Source organism: Lactuca virosa, chromosome 2, assembly GCF_052849685.1.
Source record: "Lactuca virosa cultivar CGN04683 chromosome 2, Lactuca_virosa_CGN04683_v6, whole genome shotgun sequence".
Taxonomy (NCBI): Eukaryota; Viridiplantae; Streptophyta; class Magnoliopsida; order Asterales; family Asteraceae; genus Lactuca; species Lactuca virosa.
Window position 1 is genome coordinate 289,785,067 of NC_136427.1, and position 21,585 is coordinate 289,806,651.

A 21,585-nucleotide genomic window follows, 5' to 3' on the forward strand; every position below is an offset into this window, starting at 1 on the left:
AGGTTTTTGGAGAATTTTCTGGAGGAGAATTATTCTGAGAAACCGAATTTAAAGTCTAGAAAGTGCACAAAACATCTTTGGAAGGAGAATTTCTTGGAGATAAAGAGTTTGAAGAACACCTCATTACATTGGTTTGATTACTTTAATTATGTCGATTTCTATTGAGATTTTGTTTATGTTTTCAGCCATGAGTAGCTGAATTTAGTTGATTTCGTTTAGCTAGATGAAGCTTTAACTTTACGGTTTATTTATCTAATTTATTGATTTTAATAGTTAGTTATATGCTTGTGTTTGATTATCATTAACTAGCATGTTAATATTAGTTACCTTGATTGCTTGAATTCATGTTTTGTGTAGCTTAGTGACCATTAAATTACATGAACTTGTTACCTAGTGGTTTAGTGACTATTAAATTACTAGAGCTAGGATCGACCAAATCTTAGATAAGTAATAAAAGTAACAAATTTAGTTGTGCTGGAGAACATAAATTGTGACTATAATTGTGTTTGTTTCGATAAATCTTACATACCCCATCTATAATCAATAATTAATTATGTGTTTTGCTTATGCATGACCATATAAGGTAGTTCATGAATTGGTGAAAAGATTAGTAAATTTGGACTTGAGTTGCTAATTGAATAATAATTTGTAACCAACTTTAATAATCCATAATTAGTAGCTAACCATAGAGGAGAAGTTGATTCGAACTAAACGGAAGTGTTTTTAGAATATTGATTAAGACTGTTAGTTAATTGTTTAAGTTTGTCTGAACTTGTAAAATCAGATAAAAACCATTTTAAACTTTTGCTTGTTTTAGGTTAATTTTTAGTAATTAGATTAGTTAATTAAATTTGTTCCATGTGTTTGACCCCAACTTACTTTACTATACTATAATATGACTAGGTACACTGCCTATAGGTGTAATAGTAGATAAGTAGTTAGGATATAAATTTAAAACTAGGTAGGTATAAGTATGCACCACATCAATCTCTGATAAAGCATCGGCCATCACATTGGCCTTCCCAGGGTGGTACAAGATCTCGCAATCATAACCCTTTACCACATCCAACCATCTCTGCTGCCGCATGTTCAGATTCGGCTGGTCCATGAAGTACCTCAAACTCTTGTGGTCAGTGTAAATAGTACACCGAACCCCATACAGATAGTGTCTCCAAATCTTTAGGGCAAAGACTACGGCCCCTAACGCCAAATTGTGCGTAGGGTAGTTCGCCTCATGAGGCTTCAGCTGCCTCGAAGCGTAAGCAATCACGTGACCCATCTGCATAAGAACGACTCCCAAACCCGAAATAGAGGTGTCACAGTAAACCACGAAATCATCCAAACCCTCAGGAAGCGCAAGAATATGGGCCTCACACAATCTCTACCTCAGAGTCTCAAAAGCCAACTGCTGATCAACCCCCCACCGAAAAGTCACATTCTTTTTGGTCAAATGGGTCAAAGGAACTACAATCTTGGAGATATACTGGGTAAATCTATAACAATACCTTGAGAGGCATAAGAAACTTCGGATCTTAGATGCAGTCCACGGAACCTCCCATCGCATCACGGCCTCGATCTTGGCCGGGTCAACCAAGACACCCTTCTAGTTGACGATGTGCCCTGGGAACTTCACCTCGCACAACCAGAACTCACATTTGGAGAATTTGGCATAAAGCATGTCCCTCCTCAGGGTCTCCAATGCCTTTCGCAAACGTTCCTCGTGTTGCTCCTTGGTCCTGGAGTAGACTAGAATATCATCAACGAATACAAGCACGAACCGATCCACCATCGGTCTGCAGACTCGGTTCATGAGATCCATGAATGCCGTTGGTGCATTGGTGAGCCCGAAGGGCATCACCACGAACTCATAATGACCATAATGAGTCCTGAAGGATGTCTTCTATACAAAATCATCCCTGACCCTCATCTGATAGTAAACCGATCGCAAATCAATCTTGGAAAACCAAGATGCACCATAAAGCTGATCAAACAAGTCGTCAATACTCGAAAGTGGGTAACGGTTCTTCACCGTTATCTTATTTAACTCCCGGTAATCAATACACATTTTGTGTGAACCGTCCTTCTTCTTCACAAACAGAATCGGTGCTCCTCACGGAGAGCTGCTTGGACGAATAAAACCCTTATCTAGCAGTTCCTGAAGCTGCATAGACAACTCCTGCATCTCTGGTGGTGCCAGACGATATGGCGCCTTGGCTATCAGAGCCGCACCAGGAAGCAACTCAATTCGAAACTCCACCTGCCTCTCGGGAGGCACTCCTAGTAAGTCCTCAGGAAACATATCGGGGAAATCCCAAATAATGGGCACCCCACTCAACTCTATCGTACCCTCGACTGTAGTGTGTGCAACATAAGCAAGGAACCCAGAACAACCCTGCTGCAGATATCTCCTAGCCCTCGCAGCTGAACAGAGAGTCGGTCCATGCGAAGCTCTCTTTCCAGGAATCACCAATTCTCCCCCACTAGGGGTTCAAACTCTCACTAGGGTCCCAACCAGTCCATCCCGATAATAACCTTCGATCCTCTCAAGGGGATCGACACCAAGTCAATAGAGTATCTCTCACTAAACATATTCGGGACACTGTCACACCCCCAAACCGGAACGGCGGAAATGTTCGCGGGCGGAGGACGTCATGTTAAGTATCACAACACATTCATCATAGTAATCAAAGTAACAACAATCATCGTATTAATAATATAAAGTTTACATTATGTTCAAAATATTTCATGATTTACATTATAACAAAAGATAATATGTAATGCTCCGTCTTCGCAACACCTGAGAGGGTACCTGTTACTAACGTTCCTGAGAATACAAGTGGTTTGAAAAAGTGTCAACACTAAAGTTAGTGAGTTCATAAGTAGTTTTGTTATAAAAAGTATACTCTTTGTTCTTTGGAAAAGTTCGTCTGTTCCTCCAGAAAATCCTATATTTTCTTAATGAGTAATATGACCGTACTTGTTCCTTCTGTGATCATTTAGTGAATACAAATTATATATAATACATATCGAATAGACAGTTGAATGGGTGAATCTGCCCTAAGCCCACAACCAAACAAGGAACAGGAAATGAGGCGGAAATCACACATTCCACTCCCATCGGATCTTCATTATATATAACTCTATCGTGTTCACTAAATAATCACAGAATTAACATGAATGATTTTTTTAGATATGATGAATGTGTTTCCTTCAGAAAATCCTATATTTTCTTTAGTAGAATGGTAACCACAACAGTTCCTTCTATAATCACTTAGTTTATACTAACTATATATAACCTAATATCGAACGGACAGTTGAATGTGTGAATCTGCCCTAAGCCCACAACCAAACAAGGAACAGGATGTAAGACGGAAGTCACACATTCCACTGCCTATCGGATATTATTTATATATAACTCTGATGTATAAACTAAGGAATTACAGAATTAACCATTTAAGGTCCTTTATGTTATACTAGTTTATAAATAAGTGTTGAACCTTTTGTAAATATGTTCCTAGTTCCACTTACTCTATTGTAAAACATTGTTTTCAGTAATAATTGTTATTGTTTTCAGAAAGTTAAATCGAAAACTGTTTACCTTCAAAAAACGATATTTATCATAGAAAATACTATATTTTCTATAAAACCGATTTGTAGTCTTAATCATTCCAAGACCGAAAAGCACAAGTATAATTACCATACTTAGTTTAGTGATACCTAGTTTTATTTATAAGAAAAACTAGCTGAAGATGTGTTTGTCCTGAAAACTCGATGTGACGATACTACCCTCCTATGATCACTTAGTACATACGAGTTGTATATAACCGAGATCGAACAGACAGTTGAATGGGTGAATCTGCCCTAACCCCACAACCAAACAAGGAACAGGAAGTAAGGCAGAAGTCACACATTCCACTGTCTACTGGACTTCAATTTTATCTAACCCTATTGTATATACTGAGTAATCACATAGTTAATATCCCTTGAGACTGTATAAGAAAAAGTATATCTTTACATAAATAATTAGTTAATACTTATTGTGAATATTCATTATAACCATACTAATACATAGTCTGTCTCGTATAGATCTATACACAAACTCACGCTCTCTCTCAAGGAGACTCTGGTTATAATTAGGATTCTAACGGGTACCATGAGTGGTACATCAAGCGGTTCACAATCCAGTATTAATTAGTTTACATAAAGTAATAAAAACCTTTTTGTAAATAACATGTAATTTTCTAAAAAGATCTCTTTGTTCCATAAACTATACCTATTATAGTTTATAAGTTTTTTCCATGTTTTAACCTGGACTTTGTAAAATAGTTCATATGATCCATAAACTATACCTAATATAGTTTATAAGTTTATTTTCATGTTTTAACAAATTTCGGGATATAATACGGGAAAGTTGTCGTGATTCTAATGATTTTAAACACACAATAGTGTGTGAATAATATGATCTTTGAAATATAAGTGTTTCATAAACACTAAATAATTGAAGATTACTTACTTAAGTGGTATCTGTTTGAAACAAGAATGATCTTCTGGAGCTTAAAATAGAAAGGAATGAGGAAATGGGTTTGATACTTGAGAGCATATGAAAGGAATAAGGTTTGCAATTTGAGAGAGTATGGAGGTGTTCTACGTTTGTTGAATGTGCAAATGAATTCAATTTGCACCTTAAATATGGAAGTAAATTGTAACACCCAAAGATTCAAGCCAATTTAAAACTTTTTAAACAACCCAAAAACCATTAGTTATTACAAACTTGTTTTCAAAATGTATAATATCAGAGTATCCCAGAAACATAGTCATAAAAAGTGAGGAGCTGTACGATCACGCCTTTGCCTTGCCACGATCCCCTGATGCACCTGAAACAATAAACTGAAATTGTAACCCCGAAAGCTTAGTGAGTTACCCCCAAAATACTGATACACATATAGTCCACATAACCATGTCAGCAATAACATATCATAACAAACTGAACAGAACAGCACGTAACGGGTCCACAGCTTTACAGACTGGAATACCCCTGGGCCCACAGTGTGAGTCTGGAATGCCTACCGGGCCCTCAGCTCACATCTGGATTGCCACCGAGCCCTCAGTACGAGTCTGGAATGCCTACCGGGCCCTCAGCTCGTATCTAGAATGCTCCCACGTCCTCAATATGAGTTTGGAATGCCTACCGGGCCCTCAGCTCATATCTGGAATACTATGGGGTTTGTTGGCTACCGCACGGAGCAGTACAACCTCAACCCATCCCACTTAACATGTCGACATGTAACAGATAAATGCACATACAGGTAATCAATCAGTATCACAGGTAGTCCTACAGACCTACCATCTAGCATATCAAACTAGCATGCATAACCTAACTCATACTCAACATAATACAACTACTAGGATATCATATCCAATGGGTCGGCCTTGGTGCCTTAGACCCCTTAGTATAGTCCACATAACCATGTCAGCAATAACATATCATAACAAACTGAACAGAACAAAACGTAACGGGTCCACAGCTTTACAGACTGGAATACCCCTGGGCCCACAGTGTGAGTCTGGAATGCCTACCGGGCCCTCAGCTCACATCTGGATTGCCACCTAGCCCTCAGTACAAGTCTGGAATGCCTACCGGGCCCTCAGCTCGTATCTGGAATGATCCCAAGTCCCCAGTATGAGTCTGGAATGCCTACCGGGCCCTCAGCTCATATCTGGAATACTATGGGGTTTGTTGGCTACCACACGGAGCAGTACAACCTCAACCCATCCCACTTAACATGTCGACATGTAACAGATAAATGCACATACAGGTAATCAATCAGTATCACAGGTAGTCCTACAGACCTACCCTCTAGCATATCAAACTAGCATGCATAACCTAACTCATACTCAACATAATACAACTACTAGGATATCATATCCAATGGGCCGGCCTTGGTGCCTTAGACCCCTTAGTATAGTGAGGATAACTCACCTGGCACTGCTGAAGTCCCGCAGGTAAAGCTCCCGCTGCTGGTTGACAGATTCCCGAACTGTCAACATCAAACAATACCCAATTAATAATTGGGTCCCAAGCCCAAGGTCCAACTCACACTACAAAAGCCCAAAAGTAAAATAATGGGCCAAAGCCCAAAATATGGCCCAATTTTCCAAATTAGGCCCAGACCTTTACATGGTCTTTCCTTAAGGCCCATTCAATTATTCCAATCCAGTTCCCATGACCCAATATCACATAATCATAAAGGCCTAAACATGGTCCATTTATGGCCCAATTTTCCAAATTGGGCCCAAGTCCTCACATGGGCCTTATCCTAAAGCCCATCTAATTACTCTGGTCCATTAACTTGTTCTTGGGTGGTCCATCAATAGTCCAATTGCCAAAGCCCAATAGGAAGTCCCAATTCAAAGCCCGAGTGAGATTAGCGCTTTCACATGTAATGATGATTAGGGTTAAGTGTTTCTTACTTAACCCCTAAAGGACTTAATCCATTAAGTCCATTATTGCTAAGTTAGTTTGCCAATGATTATTAATTATTATTTTAAGTTTAATAATTAATTCTCGTACGTGTCCCAAACAATTCCCACTATTAGGGTTTTATGCCGTTAGGGTTTTCCAAACCCTAATTAGGGTTTTCCAACCCAATACTAGCACATTAGTTCATTGGTTGGGCTTTTAGGTCACATTGAGCCTTATTGACCCATTAGGGTTCCATTGGGCCCACTAGGGCTTCTTTGGGCCCATTAGGTTTTCCTTGATTCCACATTGTCCAAACATCCCCAAACGAGGTCCAAACGCAATCAAAGCACACCGCCACCCGACACGGCGGCCAGTGGCGGCAGGAGGCGGCAACCACCACTCTACGGTGGTGGTTTGGGTTCTTCTTTTCATTATTCACTTTTGTTACAAACTACTATATTATCCACTTAACACACGCATACACTAATAACACATACTAACTACACACACACAATCGCACCATGGCGGCCGGTGGTGGTAGAGGGTGGCAGCCACCACCTCATGGTGGTGGTGGCCCCTTTTTGATTTCCCAGCCAATAACTACAAGCCCTATAGCAGAACCAAACACCCACCCACTTTCTTTCTAGCAAACAGATCCAACCACCCTCCCCGGCGGCGGTTGACGACGGCAGCAACAACCTAGCGGCAGCAGCGGCGTAAAACCCATCTCCGGTCTTCGACTGTTTCTTCCCTCGGCTGCCCGCGACGTCACAGGCAGCGGCTGTGGCGTTTGGGTGGCGAAGTAACAACAGAAACGTAACAGAAGAAAAGAAGCGGCGGAGGCGTAGTTGCGGAACAAGGGTGGCGTCGGTGTTTCCGACTGAAACGACGCCATGGATTGGTCCCCAGCCTCGGCCACGGCAGGAATGGTGACAACTTATCCCCGGTGGTCTTTCTTGCTCGACATCGATGACGGCAGCGGCTGGAGAGTCACGAACGACAGCCATCACAACGCCACTCCTTCGATCTCCACTGGTGCAGCTTCGTTCCCCTCCCAGTCGGTCTTCAACGTCGCTCGATAGCTGCTAGGTGGTCGGAGAGCGTCTGGGTGGCTGGTGGCGGCGGCCGGTGACTAAAAGGGACAAGGTGGCGGCTGTTGGGAGAGATGACGGCCAATGAATATGTTTAGGGTTAGGGTTTAAACGATGGGGTGGATATATACCCGAATTTGAATAATTTTCCCATATTTACATCATCAGCCCCTCACACTTAATTCCTTACAAATGAAGCCCATAACTTACCATTTAAACCCTCCTTCCTAAAACCCTTTACAATTTAAGTCCAGAGTTTACTCTTTAGCCCTTGACCCCATAAAATCTTTTCATAATAGGCCCGCACTTACACTTTAACCCTCGGAAATCAAAAGTACCTCATTTGGCACCTCGAAACCAACACCCCACTAATTATTATCTGATTTTGGACTATAATAATATACAATAATAATAAATATTACTTCTTGGGTTTCGGTTTTATTATTTAATTACTTTATTTAAAACGGAATGTTACATAAACTCATGAGGCGGTGTAATGTTTACGGAGGTATCACATTGGGAAGCTAAATTGGATAAGAATTGAAGATATTTGATGTGTTTACGGATGAAATATATTCTAGAATATGTGATTACGTCCAATATATGAGCTTTGGATTGTGTTCACGATCACCTCTTGGCCATGAACACCATTTAAATCATTAATTCAATCCGTGAACACCTTGGATCTTATCCCCAAAACCGTGAACACCTCCTTGATCTTATTTCCAAACCGTGAACCAAGGCTTCTAGATGTTCTTGGACCGTGAACACTCATTTGGAGTGGATTTATGGCCATAAACACACTTATGGTGTGTTATTTATGATTTAGACCTTAATCTTTAGCCAAATGTTGAATTATACCTTCCTAACTTAACTTAGGTTTCAATCCCTACTTCTTTGTTAGCTCTATATGCAAGCCCTAATGTTATAGATGGACACCATGCAATCAAGATTGCAATGTGGTTCACACCCGCGATGAACCCTCGAACCACTCACAACATGGTCATCCGCAATCTCAACTTCTAGGGAAAATCCAAAGTCCCATGAGCATCGCAAAACTTCTTGCTAAGTGCAAGAGATACAAAGGATCAGGTAGCACCCGAATCAAACAGGACATGAGCGGTCATACCATTAACCAAAAAGGTCCCTATACAAGATCAAAATAATCATAAGCATAAACAAAGAAATCAATAAAAAATAGAGATAAAACACATACCAGTAACCACATTCGGCACTGCATGGGCCTTATCGGTGGTCATCTAAAATGTCCTGCTCTTCACCACAGGAGCCTCCACCTTGACCTGGCGGCCATCAGTAATCCTCAATGTAGCTGGCGCAGGCGTCACCACAGCTCCCCCTGACAATCTCGGACAATCGGCCTTTTTATGGCTGGTCTGATTGCAATTGAAGCAAATCAGAGCACTCCTGCGGTAGTCCCTACTCATGTGGCCCGACTGGCCACAACTATAACAACCTGAACCCGCCGCTCGACATGCCCCACTGTGCGGCTTACCATACTTGCCACAACGGCCCCAGCCCTGCTGACCTCTTGTGCGAACATCAGAAGTCTTAGGCCTCTTTACCTGGCCCAAAACTATCTGTACCTGCTCCGACTTTTGTTTCGTCCGAAGCTCTAACTTAATATCCCACTCACGGGCCTTCTCGATCGTATCATTCAGGGTCTTGCACCCTTAAAAGCTCATGAACTACCTGATATCTGTTGGATTAGGTGTCTAAGCCCATAACTATAATTGGTATGTACTTGAATTGATAGCAGCACAGTCCTTTTGGGTTGCCCTCAACCTAGCAACTGGACAAGGAAATTATGAAAGGAGAGATATTAATTTATAAGATTGATAAATTAATATATAAATGATTTATTAATATGTTAGTGGATTAATATATTAATTATAAATCATTATGTTTAATTAATAGTTAGCCAGAAATTAATCAGAATTAATTTTGGGGTTAAAAGAATTAATTATAAAGTGCAGGGACTAGTTTGCAATTAACTAATAGTTGAGTGGAAGGTTCCAGAACCCCCTTGGAAGGAGGTGGACGAAATTCTTAGGGGAAACCCTAGAGATTTCGTCCAAGGGGTCCAAATAAGGCCTTTGGATCTTGCTTAGGCCCTAAGCAAATGATAACTAGGTTTTTCCCTAAACCCTAGATCCCTCAGCTATTTAAGGAGCCTCCTGGCTCACATTTGAGGACACTGATTTCTTTGGAAGAAACCCTAAGGCCGAAATTGCATACTCTCTCCATCCTCTCTCCTCCAAGTTTCCTTCTTGCTAGTTCTTGGGTGTGATTCCATTAGAGGCATTACATTTGTGGTGCTAAGCTTCCAAGAAGATCAAGATCAAGATCAAGAGGATTATCAATTGTTTGCTATAACAATTGAAAGGTATGTAACTCCTAAACCCTAGTTTGTTAATTTCGAAATTAGTCTCTCTCCTCTAGGGTTCTTGTTTTGCAATTCAAAGTTATATGTTCAATAGTTAAAACATAGATCCAAAGTAGGTTGCATGTGAACTTAGGAATTGTTTTCTAGTTTATTTGTTTTACCTAAAACCCATCAGTGGTATCAGAGCCATTGTTTGTTTTAAATTGAATTGCTATAATTGTTAAATTGCAAATTAGGGTTTATAGCTATTAAACCCTAAAGGCCAAATTTTCGCAATTAGGGTTTTGGATTGAAGGGTTTTCGAAAACCCTAGCCTCCAAAGAACCCTAATCGAAATTAGGGTTAGGGTTTTGAAAACCCTAGCCTCCTCCCTTGTAAATTTCGAAATATGCCTAGAAGTTTTAGGGTTTCTTGTTTTGGATAATTGTTACTTGATTAGATTAATTGGATAATTATCGTTACCCTAATTTTCGAAATTTAGAGGGATAAGGATTAAGATTAAATTAATTGATTAATTTAATTAGATAATCCTTACAAGATTTAATAAATTGATTAAAAGTTAATTAATAGATAAATATTAAATCTAGTTAATTGGTTTATTTAAATTTAATTTAATAGTTTAAATTTCGAAATTTACATAAACCTTGAAGTTTTAAAAAAGTTTTAAAACACACCTTATATATGTATTATGATTAAATGTTTAATATTATATATGTATAAGAATATGGTCAGTCAAATCGCTAGTATGCCTCATTCACGAAGCTAGTCTATAAGGGGGGTATAAGGAAACTGCCTATAAAATGGTAGTTAAATGGGTGTCCACTCTCACCCACCGCTTCCTTGATTAGTGGAGGGTCGTTAGTAGAACGGATTTGATAGGACAACTACTTCTCATTAAAAGTATAATGCCATTAAAGAAAGTACTAGAACATTATTTTACAAAATCCCAACTCTAGTTACTTTAGGAAAAATGTGAAAAGTATGCTAATCCATGAAATTGCACATTGTGCTTTATTGGTCGTTAGTGGAGTGTGTGTGGTTAACCAGCACACTAAAAGGCACTAATAAAGAGTAGTAATGGGTATCTCATAATTATCATTTTGATGGAGCGTGTGTGGCTTACCAGCACATCAATAGTTAATGATAAAGACAATGAGGTTACCAAGCACATTTGCGTGGTTATTCACATCTTGTTTGTGATCCTTGGCATCCCAGTCACAAATAGAAGAGCATATTCTGAGATTAAAACATGCCATTGAATAGTTTCAATGTATCTCAAAAGAATTAGGAATTTCACTTCGTTTGTTTCGTCTAATGGTGGAATTGGTGAATCGTCATTCACCTACCTTTATGAAATTTACACTTGGATCTCGGCATCCCATTTCTAAGTTGTAAACCTTCATAGTTGGATCCTAACCTTGATATTATATCTTTGGGTTATTATATTGAGGTATCTTGAAATCTAACTAAAACTTTCTTTCTTTTTCAGATGTCTACTCCTGGAAACACTTCTGCTTCATCATCCTCCAACCAACACTTCTCTTTGCTCAATATCTGCTCCAAAGTCGTTATGGATGGCTCTAACTATAACGATTGGATGCGCAACATTAAGATGGCTCTTCGTTTTGAGAACAAAGAATATGTTCTTGAAAAGGAGCTCAAAGAGCTTGATGAGTCTGAAGCTACTCCTGAAGATCTAGCTGCCTACAAGAAACATTACGATGATGCTACCAAAGTGGCATGCATCATGGTGGCAACCATGTCCCCAGAATTGCAGAGGTACTATGAGGACTACTGGCCTTTCAAGATGAACAAGGACCTTATGGAAAAGTACCATAAGCGAGCTCGTCAAGAAAAGTTTGAAGTAGTCAAGTCACTCATGGCTTGCAAGATGAAAGAGGGGGAGTCGGTTGTGTCACATGTGCAAAGAATGCAACGCTACATAGAGCGTTTGGTCAAGCTCAACATTCGCTTTGATGAGGAATTGGCCATTGACATGGTCTTGAACTCACTACCTGATTGTTATGGTCAGTTTATTCTAACTTACCATTTGAACAATACTGAGCAGACTTTGGCCCAATTGCACAACTTGTTGCAGACAGCTGAAGCAGGGATGAAGGGTAAAAGTATACCCTCCACACCTGCAAGTGCTCCTGTGTTGGCTATTGGACAGGGAAAGGGGAAAAAGAGGAAAGGTCCTCCCAAGCAAAACTGGAAGAGCAAGGCTCAAGCTGGGTCGTCTAGTAATGGCCCAAAGGCTAAGCCCAATGGTTCCACTCCCCATGTTTCTGATCCAAAAGAGGCCGTTTGCTTTTACTGCAATCAAAAGGGGCATTGGAAGAGATCTTGCCCACAATATCTGCAAGATATCAAGGATGGCAAAGTGAAGCCATCTTCGGCAGGTATTTACACTATTTATGCTAATAACTCATTATCTTCTCGTTCATGGGTCCTTGATACAGGATGTGGTTTTCATATCTGTTCTGATTTGCAGGGACTAAAGGAAAGTGAGGAGATAGAGCGAGGAAGGATAAACTTGATCATGGGAAACAGAAAGTCTTCACCAGTGACCAAGATCGGAGTTTATCAGTTTCTGCTTAGCAATGATGTTAGATTAGATTTAATAAATTGTTGCTATTCGTCTGAGATGACGAGAAACATTATTTCATCTCATGCATTGTTCAGACAAGGTTTCAAATATTCTTTTAATGATTTGAATGGTTCAATTTCTGTTTATAAGAATGGTGTTTTTATGTTTGAAGCTTTACCTTGTGATGGTGTGTATGAAACAGTGACTTGTGTTGATAGCTTAGGAAATAGTGTACTTAATATTGACTTGTCTAATAGTGTAGACAAGGCATGCTTGTGGCATTGTCGTCTTGGACACATTAACAAGAAACGCATAGCCCAACTCCAAAAGGATGGAGTGTTGGAATCATTTGACCTAAAATCAGATGATATGTGTGAATCTTGTCTTTTGGGAAAGATGACAAAATCACCATTCACAGGGTCTTGTGAAAGAGGTGAAGGTCTGTTGGATCTCATACACACAGATGTGTGTGGGCCCTTCAGATCAACTACAAGAGATGCTAATCGATTCTATGTGACTTTCACTAACGATTATAGCAGATATGGATATATCTACTTGATCAAGCATAAGTCAGAAACTTTTGAAAAGTTCAAAGAGTTTAAGCATGAAGTCGAAAATCAATTGGGCAGAAAGATAAAGATACTTAGATCCGATAGAGGCGGGGAGTATCTTAGTATCGAGTTTAACGACTATCTGAAAGAATGTGGGATAGTCTCACAATTGACTCCTCCTAGGACACCACAGTTAAAGGTGTAGCTGAGAGGCGTAATCGAACCTTGTTAGACATGGTTCGTTCTATGATGAGTCGGGCTTCGCTTCCCATTCACTTCTGGGGGCATGCCTTAGAGACAGCCGCCTACATCCTCAATCTTGTCCCTACAAAGAAGGTTGCCAAAACACCTCACGAAATGTGGACAGGTAAAGTTCCCTCGTTAGCACATATTAAAGTCTGGGGTTGTGAAGCTTTCGTAAGACGAGAGACTCACGACAAGCTAGCAGCTAGAAATGAGAAATGTGTTTTTCATTGGTTACCCAAAGCAGTCTTTTGGATATTTGTTCTACAGGCCTAGTGAGAACGTGGTCTTTGTAGTACGAAGAGGAGTCTTTCTTGAAAGAGAGCTCATATTCAAAGAGGACAGTGGGAGCACTATTGACCTTGAAGAAATTCAAGAGTCAGCCAATGAAGGAACCTTAGATGACACTAGCACTCAACCAGAGGAAACAGTTCCTGTTGAACCAATCGATAACTCATTACCTCTTAGAAGATCCATTAGGGTGAGTGTGCCACCTGAGTTGTATGGTTTTCATATTACTTCAGATGGTGACACATTCATAAGTAACAGAACACTGGTAAACTTAGATGAACCAGTCACTTATAAGGAAGCAATGGCAGGCCCAGAGGCTTCCAAGTGGAAAGAGGCAATGGACAGCGAGATTAAGTCCATGTATGACAACCAAGTTTGGAATTTGGTTGATAGTGCACCAGGTCGTAAGACAGTTGGGTGCAAATGGATCTTCAAGAAGAAGACAGACATGGATGGAAATGTGCACACATTCAAGGCTCGACTGGTTGCAAAAGGTTTCACTCAAACCCCAGGGGTTGACTATGATGAGACCTTCTCGCCAGTGGCTAAGATTAAATCTATTAGGATATTGCTCGCCATAGCTGCCTTTCATGATTAGGAAATCTGGCAGATGGATGTCAAAACTGCTTTCCTTAATGGGAAGTTGGCTGGAGATGTTTACATGAGTCAGCCAGAGGGTTTTGTTGATGCAAAGTTCCCCAATAGAGTGTGCAAGCTTGAGAAATCCATTTATGGATTGAAACAAGCATCTCGCAGTTGGAATCTTTGCTTCCATGAGAAAGTCAAAGAGTTTGGTTTCTCTAGAAGTGAAGATGAGTTCTGTGTGTATATCAAGGCTAGTGGGAGTATAGTAACTTTTCTGGTGTTGTATGTCGATGACATATTACTCATTGGTAACGACGTTCCAACCTTGAAAGAAGTTAAGTCTTGGCTTGGAAAGTGTTTTGCCATGAAAGACCTTGGAGAAGCTGCCTATATTCTTGGGATTAGAATATTGAGAGATAGAAAGAAGAGACTAATTGGACTTAGTCAGAGCACATACTTGGATAAGGTACTAAAGAGGTTTAGTATGGAAAATTCCAAGAAGGGAGAGCTACCTATCCAGAGCAATACCAAATTGAGTGAGACTCAATGCCCGAGTACAGATGTTGAAATAGATGACATGAGTCGTGTACCTTATGCTTCCGTTGTCGGATCGATCATGTACGCTATGACATGTACTCGCCCTGATGTGGCATTTGCTTTGAGCATGGTCAGTCGCTATCAGGGAAACCCAGGTAGAGCTCATTGGATAGCAGTTAAGAATATACTCAAGTATTTGCAAAGGACAAAGGACTGGGTCCTTGTGCTTGGTGGCAGTGATACTTTGAGAGTAGATGGTTACAGTGATGCCAGCTTTCAGATGGATAGAGATAACTTCCGTTCTCAGTCGGGCTGGGTGTTTTTACTGAATGGAGGAGCAGTTACTTGGAAGAGTTCCAAGCAAAAATACGGTGGCTGATTCTACTTGTGAATCAGAGTACATAGCAGCAAGTGAAGCGTCGAAAGAAGCAGCTTGGTTGAGGAACTTCATCGGGGATCTCGGAGTTGTTCCAACCATCCAGGAGCCTATGGAACTGTTATGCGATAATGAAGGAGCGGTTGCCTTGACAAAGGAACCGAGAGATCATGGTAAGACCAGACATATCGACAGAAAGTACCATTTCATCAGACATAGAGTTGAAGAAGGCCATCTTATAGTAAAGAGGGTGTCATCTGAAGATAACCCAGCAGATCCCCTCACAAAGGGTCTGAGTAGGGCTAAGCATATTCAGCATGCTCGGAGCATAGGACTGAAAGATGATATTAGTTTTAGTAGTTAGATTAGTTTTATTCTGAAACTTGTAACAAAGTAAATGTAATTGACTTTTGGTGATTAAATAATAAAGTATTATTTATAAGTTTGGTTTCTGCCTTTTGTCAATTGTTTATTATTGTGTTTCATTTTTGCATGTTTTACTTCCCGAATAATAAGATTATTCAAACTCCACAGTCACTCATACTTTTGGAAGTAAGTAGTGAATTAAGACTGTCATGAATTGGATTGTAGATTGTCTAAGGATAGACATGGCAATAGAATTGCTGCAACGTTCATGAGTACTCAGAAATTGAGATTTGAGTACTGGATAAACCCTCGCTCAGAGTATCACTTCATGGAATTCATCACGAGTAATACTGAGACGATAATATCTTATAATCTTGAAACGAAGATATATGAGTTGCAATTTACAAGTCGGTCATGCATTGGTGATACGAAAACGCATCAGTAACTTGGTGTTATAAAACGTTTGTCATGTATAATTTGATGAGTAAAAGATACAAGCATATGAGTCAACGTTTATTCGTTCCTTTTGCCCTAATAGGAAAAGCGATATCTGTGGGCCCCTCGATGATTTGGTGTTGACTTATGTGTTGGGCCCAGCCAGGACTAAATTGATGTGTTCGATTAGAAGTCCTACATCATCACAAATCAGAAATCGGGAAACATAGATTCTGGACAAAGAGATTAATTACGTTCCATGTCTTATGTCTGGAGATATCATGCAGAACGAAGGATTATATGATCACTTATCTTAGGACACGTAATTGACCGGGTCAGAGTTCGGCGGCAGCTTTTTTTTTGGAAGCTACAATTTGCTGGTCAAGTTTAGAAGGCATACTAGTAATTATAGTTACAGACTTATCCAAGTGGGAGACTGTTGGATTAGGTGTCTAAGCCCATAACTATAATTGGTATGTACTTGAATTGATAGCAGCACAGTCCTTTTGGGTTGCCCTCAACCTAGCAACTGGACAAGGAAATTATGAAAGGAGAGATATTAATTTATAAGATTGATAAATTAATATATAAATGATTTATTAATATGTTAGTGGATTAATATATTAATTATAAATCATTATGTTTAATTAATAGTTAGCCAGAAATTAATCAGAATTAATTTTGGGGTTAAAAGAATTAATTATAAAGTGCAGGGACTAGTTTGCAATTAACTAATAGTTGAGTGGAAGGTTCCAGAACCCCCTTGGAAGGAGGTGGACGAAATTCTTAGGGGAAACCCTAGAGATTTCGTCCAAGGGGTCCAAATAAGGCCTTTGGATCTTGCTTAGGCCCTAAGCAAAGGATAACTAGGTTTTTCCCTAAACCCTAGATCTCTCAGCTATTTAAGGAGCCTCCTGGCTCACATTTGAGGACACTGATTTCTTTGGAAGAAACCCTAAGGCCAAAATTGCATACTCTCTCCATCCTCTCTCCTCCAAGTTTCCTTCTTGCTAGTTCTTGGGTGTGATTCCATTAGAGGCATTACATTTGTGGTGCTAAGCTTCCAAGAAGATCAAGATCAAGATCAAGAGGATTATCAATTGTTTGCTATAACAATTGAAAGGTATGTAACTCCTAAACCCTAGTTTGTTAATTTCGAAATTAGCCTCTCTCCTCTAGGGTTCTTGTTTTGCAATTCAAAGTTATATGTTCAATAGTTAAAACATAGATCCAAAGTAGGTTGCATGTGAACTTAGGAATTGTTTTCTAGTTTATTTGTTTTACCTAAAACCCATCAATATCCTCCCTCAGCATGTCATGGTATCTCGTCTTCCTTATCTCCTCATACGCAACGTACTGCAGGACCAACAAAGCCCTCTGCTTGAATTTGGCGGTATTCTCTATCACAGTCTCAATAGTCTGGAAAAGGTCCTGGAACTCCCTCGCCAGCTGCTGCACCTCAATCGCTGGTGTAAAATCCCTTTACATTCTTTGGACAAAATCCTCCCAGGTCATGACTGCCACGGCCGCTGACCCTACTCCTCCCACCGGTCTCGTGCTCGGTTCCTCAGCAGGCAGGATGCAAATCCCCCCTTTGCCCCCTCAGGGTAAAAACTCGTCCGCTGAGCATTCTCCATGTCAGCGATCCAGCGTCAACTAGCGATGGACTCGAAGGGATACCAACTTGTAACGTCCCGAAAACGGTAATAAAATTTTTCATTAAAAAGTCTATCAAATCATTCATTAATTGTTCAAAACCAACATCAAGTCATAATATTCAAAACATGAGAGTACAATTATTTCAAATGCGGAAATCATGATGGGAGGATGTTGTGCCATCACGCGGGGTCCTTCCCTTTTGAACCGGAAGTACCTGAAACCATAAACATAAATTGTACGCATAAATCTTAGTGAATTCCTCAAAATACCACATACCCAAAACACATAAGTGCCATGGGCTACCCCAATGGTGTTTCCTTGCAATGCCGAGGGCCAAAATCTCGGTCTTACATACAAGTGTTGGATAAGGTGTCTAAGTCCATAACAATATTTGAGATGTACTTGACCCGACCCGGCATGGTCCATTTGGGTTGCACTTCACCCGAACAATTTGTTTGGATAATCTTTTGAGAATAGTATGTTCATGCTTTATTAATATATTATAAGTTATAATATATTAATATTAAATCATATTATTTAATTAGTATTGGTCATAAATTAATTTAGAATTAATTTGGTGATAAAAAAGGTGACTAATTAAATATGGGCTCTTGTATTTTATGTAGTGTGGGCTAATACTCATTTGGAATGGGCTTGGCATGCATGGGAATCCATGGATAGTCCATGGAGCTTTTAACCCATGGATCCTTGGAAAGGAAGAGTCATGGGTATTAGGGTTTACATGGATGTAACCCTAATCCTCCACACTGTATAAAGGAGCTTATGATGCTTGAAATGACACTAGTTGTGTGTGAACAAGAGTGGTGGCCTAATTTCTAGAGCACATATATTATTCTCTCAAGGTTCCAAGGTTTGTGGTGATTTGTGATTCCACTTGAGGCATTCACACTATTGGTGCTAGGCTCTCAAACTCCAAGCAATCAATCACTATCAAAAGGTATGTCATTCTTCTAGTATATTATGATTCTAGTTTGCATGTTATGCTAGTTAGGATGAAAACCTTGGAAATTCTTATTTGCATGTATTTTAGAGAAAACATAGATCCAAGGTTATTAGGGTTGCATGTACACCTTAGGAGTGTTAGAATGCTCAAAACCCAACAATGGTATCAGAGCCTAGGCTTGTTTTCTTGAATACTTGATGCAAATAGCTGAAAAATGTCGAAAAACTGCATTCTGCACAGCTGACTCGCCGAGTCCCTCATGGAACTCGCCGAGTTCATGCATATATTCAACCAACTCGCCGAGTCAGTTCATGCACTCGACGAGTTGGCAGGCCTGAGTGAAGATTTTCGAGATTTTGTGCTGAAATTGGTCTGGAATCATTACCTTAAACTGTTTTGGACTTGTAAAACCTATTTTTGATGTGGTAATGATTGTGGTGAACCAATTTCAAAGTTATAATCAAAGTTTCAAGTTTATATATGTTTATATGATTCTTGAAAGTTGTTGATTATGAATGTTCATGAACTTATGAGTTTTGGTAGATCATAGGAATTATGTGCAAATTGTTTGATAGTATAATTCTTGATCTTTATGACATTGAATGGACTCCATAACTTGTCCTCAAGTTATGGAATTCCAAAAGTTTTTTTTAAAAGAAGTTGTAAGTTACACTTTTGAAGAGTTTTTCACATATAAAACTCATAAGTTATGAATATCCAAAAGTTTTTTGAATTGTTCAAAACTTGCCCTCAAGTTTTGGAATTTGTAAAGTCGCACACAAACTTTAATTCCATACCCTAGAGTTTTAAAAGTTAAAATTCAACCCTTATACTATTTATAACATTAATGGTTAATTATTATATATATGTATAAGATTAAGTCGTTTTACCGTTAGTAGGCCTCATTCACGAAACCGGTCTATAAGGGGGGTATAAGGTTGTTGCCTATAAAATGGCAACTTAATGGGTGTCCACTCTCACCCACCGCTTCCTTGATCGGTGGAGGGTCGTTAGCCGAACGGGTAGGACAATGACTTTAATTCTCATTAAAAGTATAAGGATTATTATAAAGTAACTAAATATTTTTATTATTCCCAATCTTAGTTACTTTAGGAAAATGTGAATTTGGTGCTAACCCATGAAATTCACACTTTATACCTTACCAAGTCGTTGGTGGAGCGTGTGCGGTTAACCGGCACACTAACTAGGACTAGTAAGGATCACGAAGGGTGACTTAATGTTTATCATAGATCGGTGGAGTGTGTGTGGTTAACCGGCACATTGACTAGGTGATAATATTAAGGGTACCAAGTGAATTTGCATGGTTATTCACACCTTGTTTTGTGATCCTCGGCTTCTCAGTCACAAAACCTGAAGGGCACAATCGAGATTGAAACATGCCATTGAAAGTTCAATGAATCTCAAAAGATCTAGGAGTTTCAAATCCAATTAAAACCTAATAATTTATTTTGTTTTTCATGGTGGAAATTGGTGAATCGTCATTCACCTACCTTCAAATATTTTATAGCTTGGATTACGGCATCCCTCTTCCAAGTTATAAAATATTGTGTTGGGTCCTAGCCTTAATATTTCCTATTGGGTGTTATATTAAGGACTTAAAATCAACTAACTTGAATATCTCCCATTGTAGATGTCTGGTTTAGACAACTGTGATTTTCCCAAATCTCATGGAAATCATACTTCTCTACCTCCACCTCCTCCAATTATTCTCCCTGACCCACAAGCTCGAAGACTTGAAAAATTCAAGGTCACTCAAGCCCTACTAGCAATGAAACATGAAGATGGAAGACCTGTGTGCACTCATGTCTTAGGAATGAAGTCACACTTTGACAGGTTGAGAATGTTGGGTGTCGTTGTCCCAAGGAAGTTGGCTATTGATTGGGTTCTTCAGTCACTTCCAGAGTCATATAGTGAGTTCATTAAGAACTACTATGTGATAAATCACGACATGACCCTAATAGATCTATCTTATTTGCTTGTTGCTACTGAGTCAGAAATGATGTGGCGCAATGGTCAAGCAAATATGGGTGGAAGGTCTATTTCTCAAACTTCCATGGACATGGACAATGGTAACATTGGAAGTCCAGAAAAGCCTTTTCTTCCCAATGGAAAGGGATCGGCCTTGGTCAACCCGATTGACCAAAAGGCAAAAGGAAAGGCTAAGTCTGTGATAATCTCGTGTACCATTCCCAAAGAGTCTATATGTTTTTATTGTCATGAGAAGGGACATTGGAAGCGAAGCTGCCATGAATACCTGAAAGATCTGAAAGCAAGTAGAAACAAAATGTTTGACTCTGCTTCAGGCAAGTCCACTATCTAACTCTGTTAAGTTCCTTATTGATGATTCTTAATACAAAATGTGACTCGGTTACATTTTGGTGTTTGGCCTGATCAAGCAAAGGGAAGGACACTTAATAAAAGGAGTATGTTGAATCTGATAGCGAAGATGGATTTCAATCGCATGGTTTGAAGATCAGATTCTTGAGCTACTACTTAGAAGTTATGATAGATTGCTAGGAAGTATGTAATAGCATAGTTTCCATTTAAAGTTGCATTGTAAGGAAAAGTTTTTCCGCATTTTATAAATAAATAAAATTTTGTTTTACTTTATTTTATATCTCCTTGCAATGGCATTCATGGAAAGTTAATGTTTATATGTTTCTAGCAATAATGAATTTGATTCTTTCATCTGTGGTAGTGTCTAAATTTATCAAATAAGGAAAGATTCTCATCACCCAAGGTTTCAATTGGACAGAAACTTGGAATCATGCAGGTTGTATTGCATGATGAATGAGAATTTTTCATTTTTTGGAAAGTTTAGACTAATTCCCTGACCACATGTATATGTGAGACAGGTGAAAGACTAAAGGATCGGGTACACTGCGTGTGTGCAGGTCAAAGTCCACCACAAAGATCGATAAGACTATTCGTCATGATTTACTAAAGTTTAGTGAATATGGTTGTACCTACAAGTTTAAGTACAATTCTAAAACATTGGAAAAGTTTCAA

At 39.4% G+C, this 21,585-nt stretch overlaps 1 protein-coding gene across 2 annotated transcripts; it reads right to left on the minus strand.

The window, feature by feature from the left end:
* Nucleotides 1–4,760: 4,760 nt before the first annotated feature.
* On the minus strand, nt 4,761–7,638 carry LOC145161369 (uncharacterized). Of its 2 annotated transcripts, none has more exons than XM_079080882.1 (3): nt 7,096–7,638; nt 5,981–6,038; nt 4,761–4,874 (listed from the first exon to the last, which is right to left on the minus strand). In XM_079080882.1, the coding sequence occupies exons 1-3, from the start codon at nt 7,468–7,470 to the stop codon at nt 4,840–4,842; spliced, it is 468 nt and encodes a 155-aa protein (XP_078937008.1). In that variant the 5' UTR covers nt 7,471–7,638; the 3' UTR covers nt 4,761–4,839. The 2 variants fall into 2 exon arrangements, with proteins under 2 accessions (XP_078937008.1, XP_078937007.1); XM_079080881.1 differs by having other exon boundaries at nt 6,984–7,638.
* Nucleotides 7,639–21,585: the final 13,947 nt, after the last annotated feature.

Excerpts from the sequence above, each read along its gene's own strand:
- LOC145161369 (XM_079080881.1), bottom strand. The coding sequence starts at position 7,470 with ATGGCTGTCGTTCGTGACTCTCCAGCCGCTGCCGTCATCGATGTCGAG. Across the intron at positions 6,039-6,983 it reads TACCACCACCGGCCGCCATG|TTCGGGAATCTGTCAACCAG; the intron begins GTGCGATTGTGT and ends TGATGTTGACAG. Across the intron at positions 4,875-5,980 it reads CGGGACTTCAGCAGTGCCAG|GTGCATCAGGGGATCGTGGC; the intron begins GTGAGTTATCCT and ends TTATTGTTTCAG.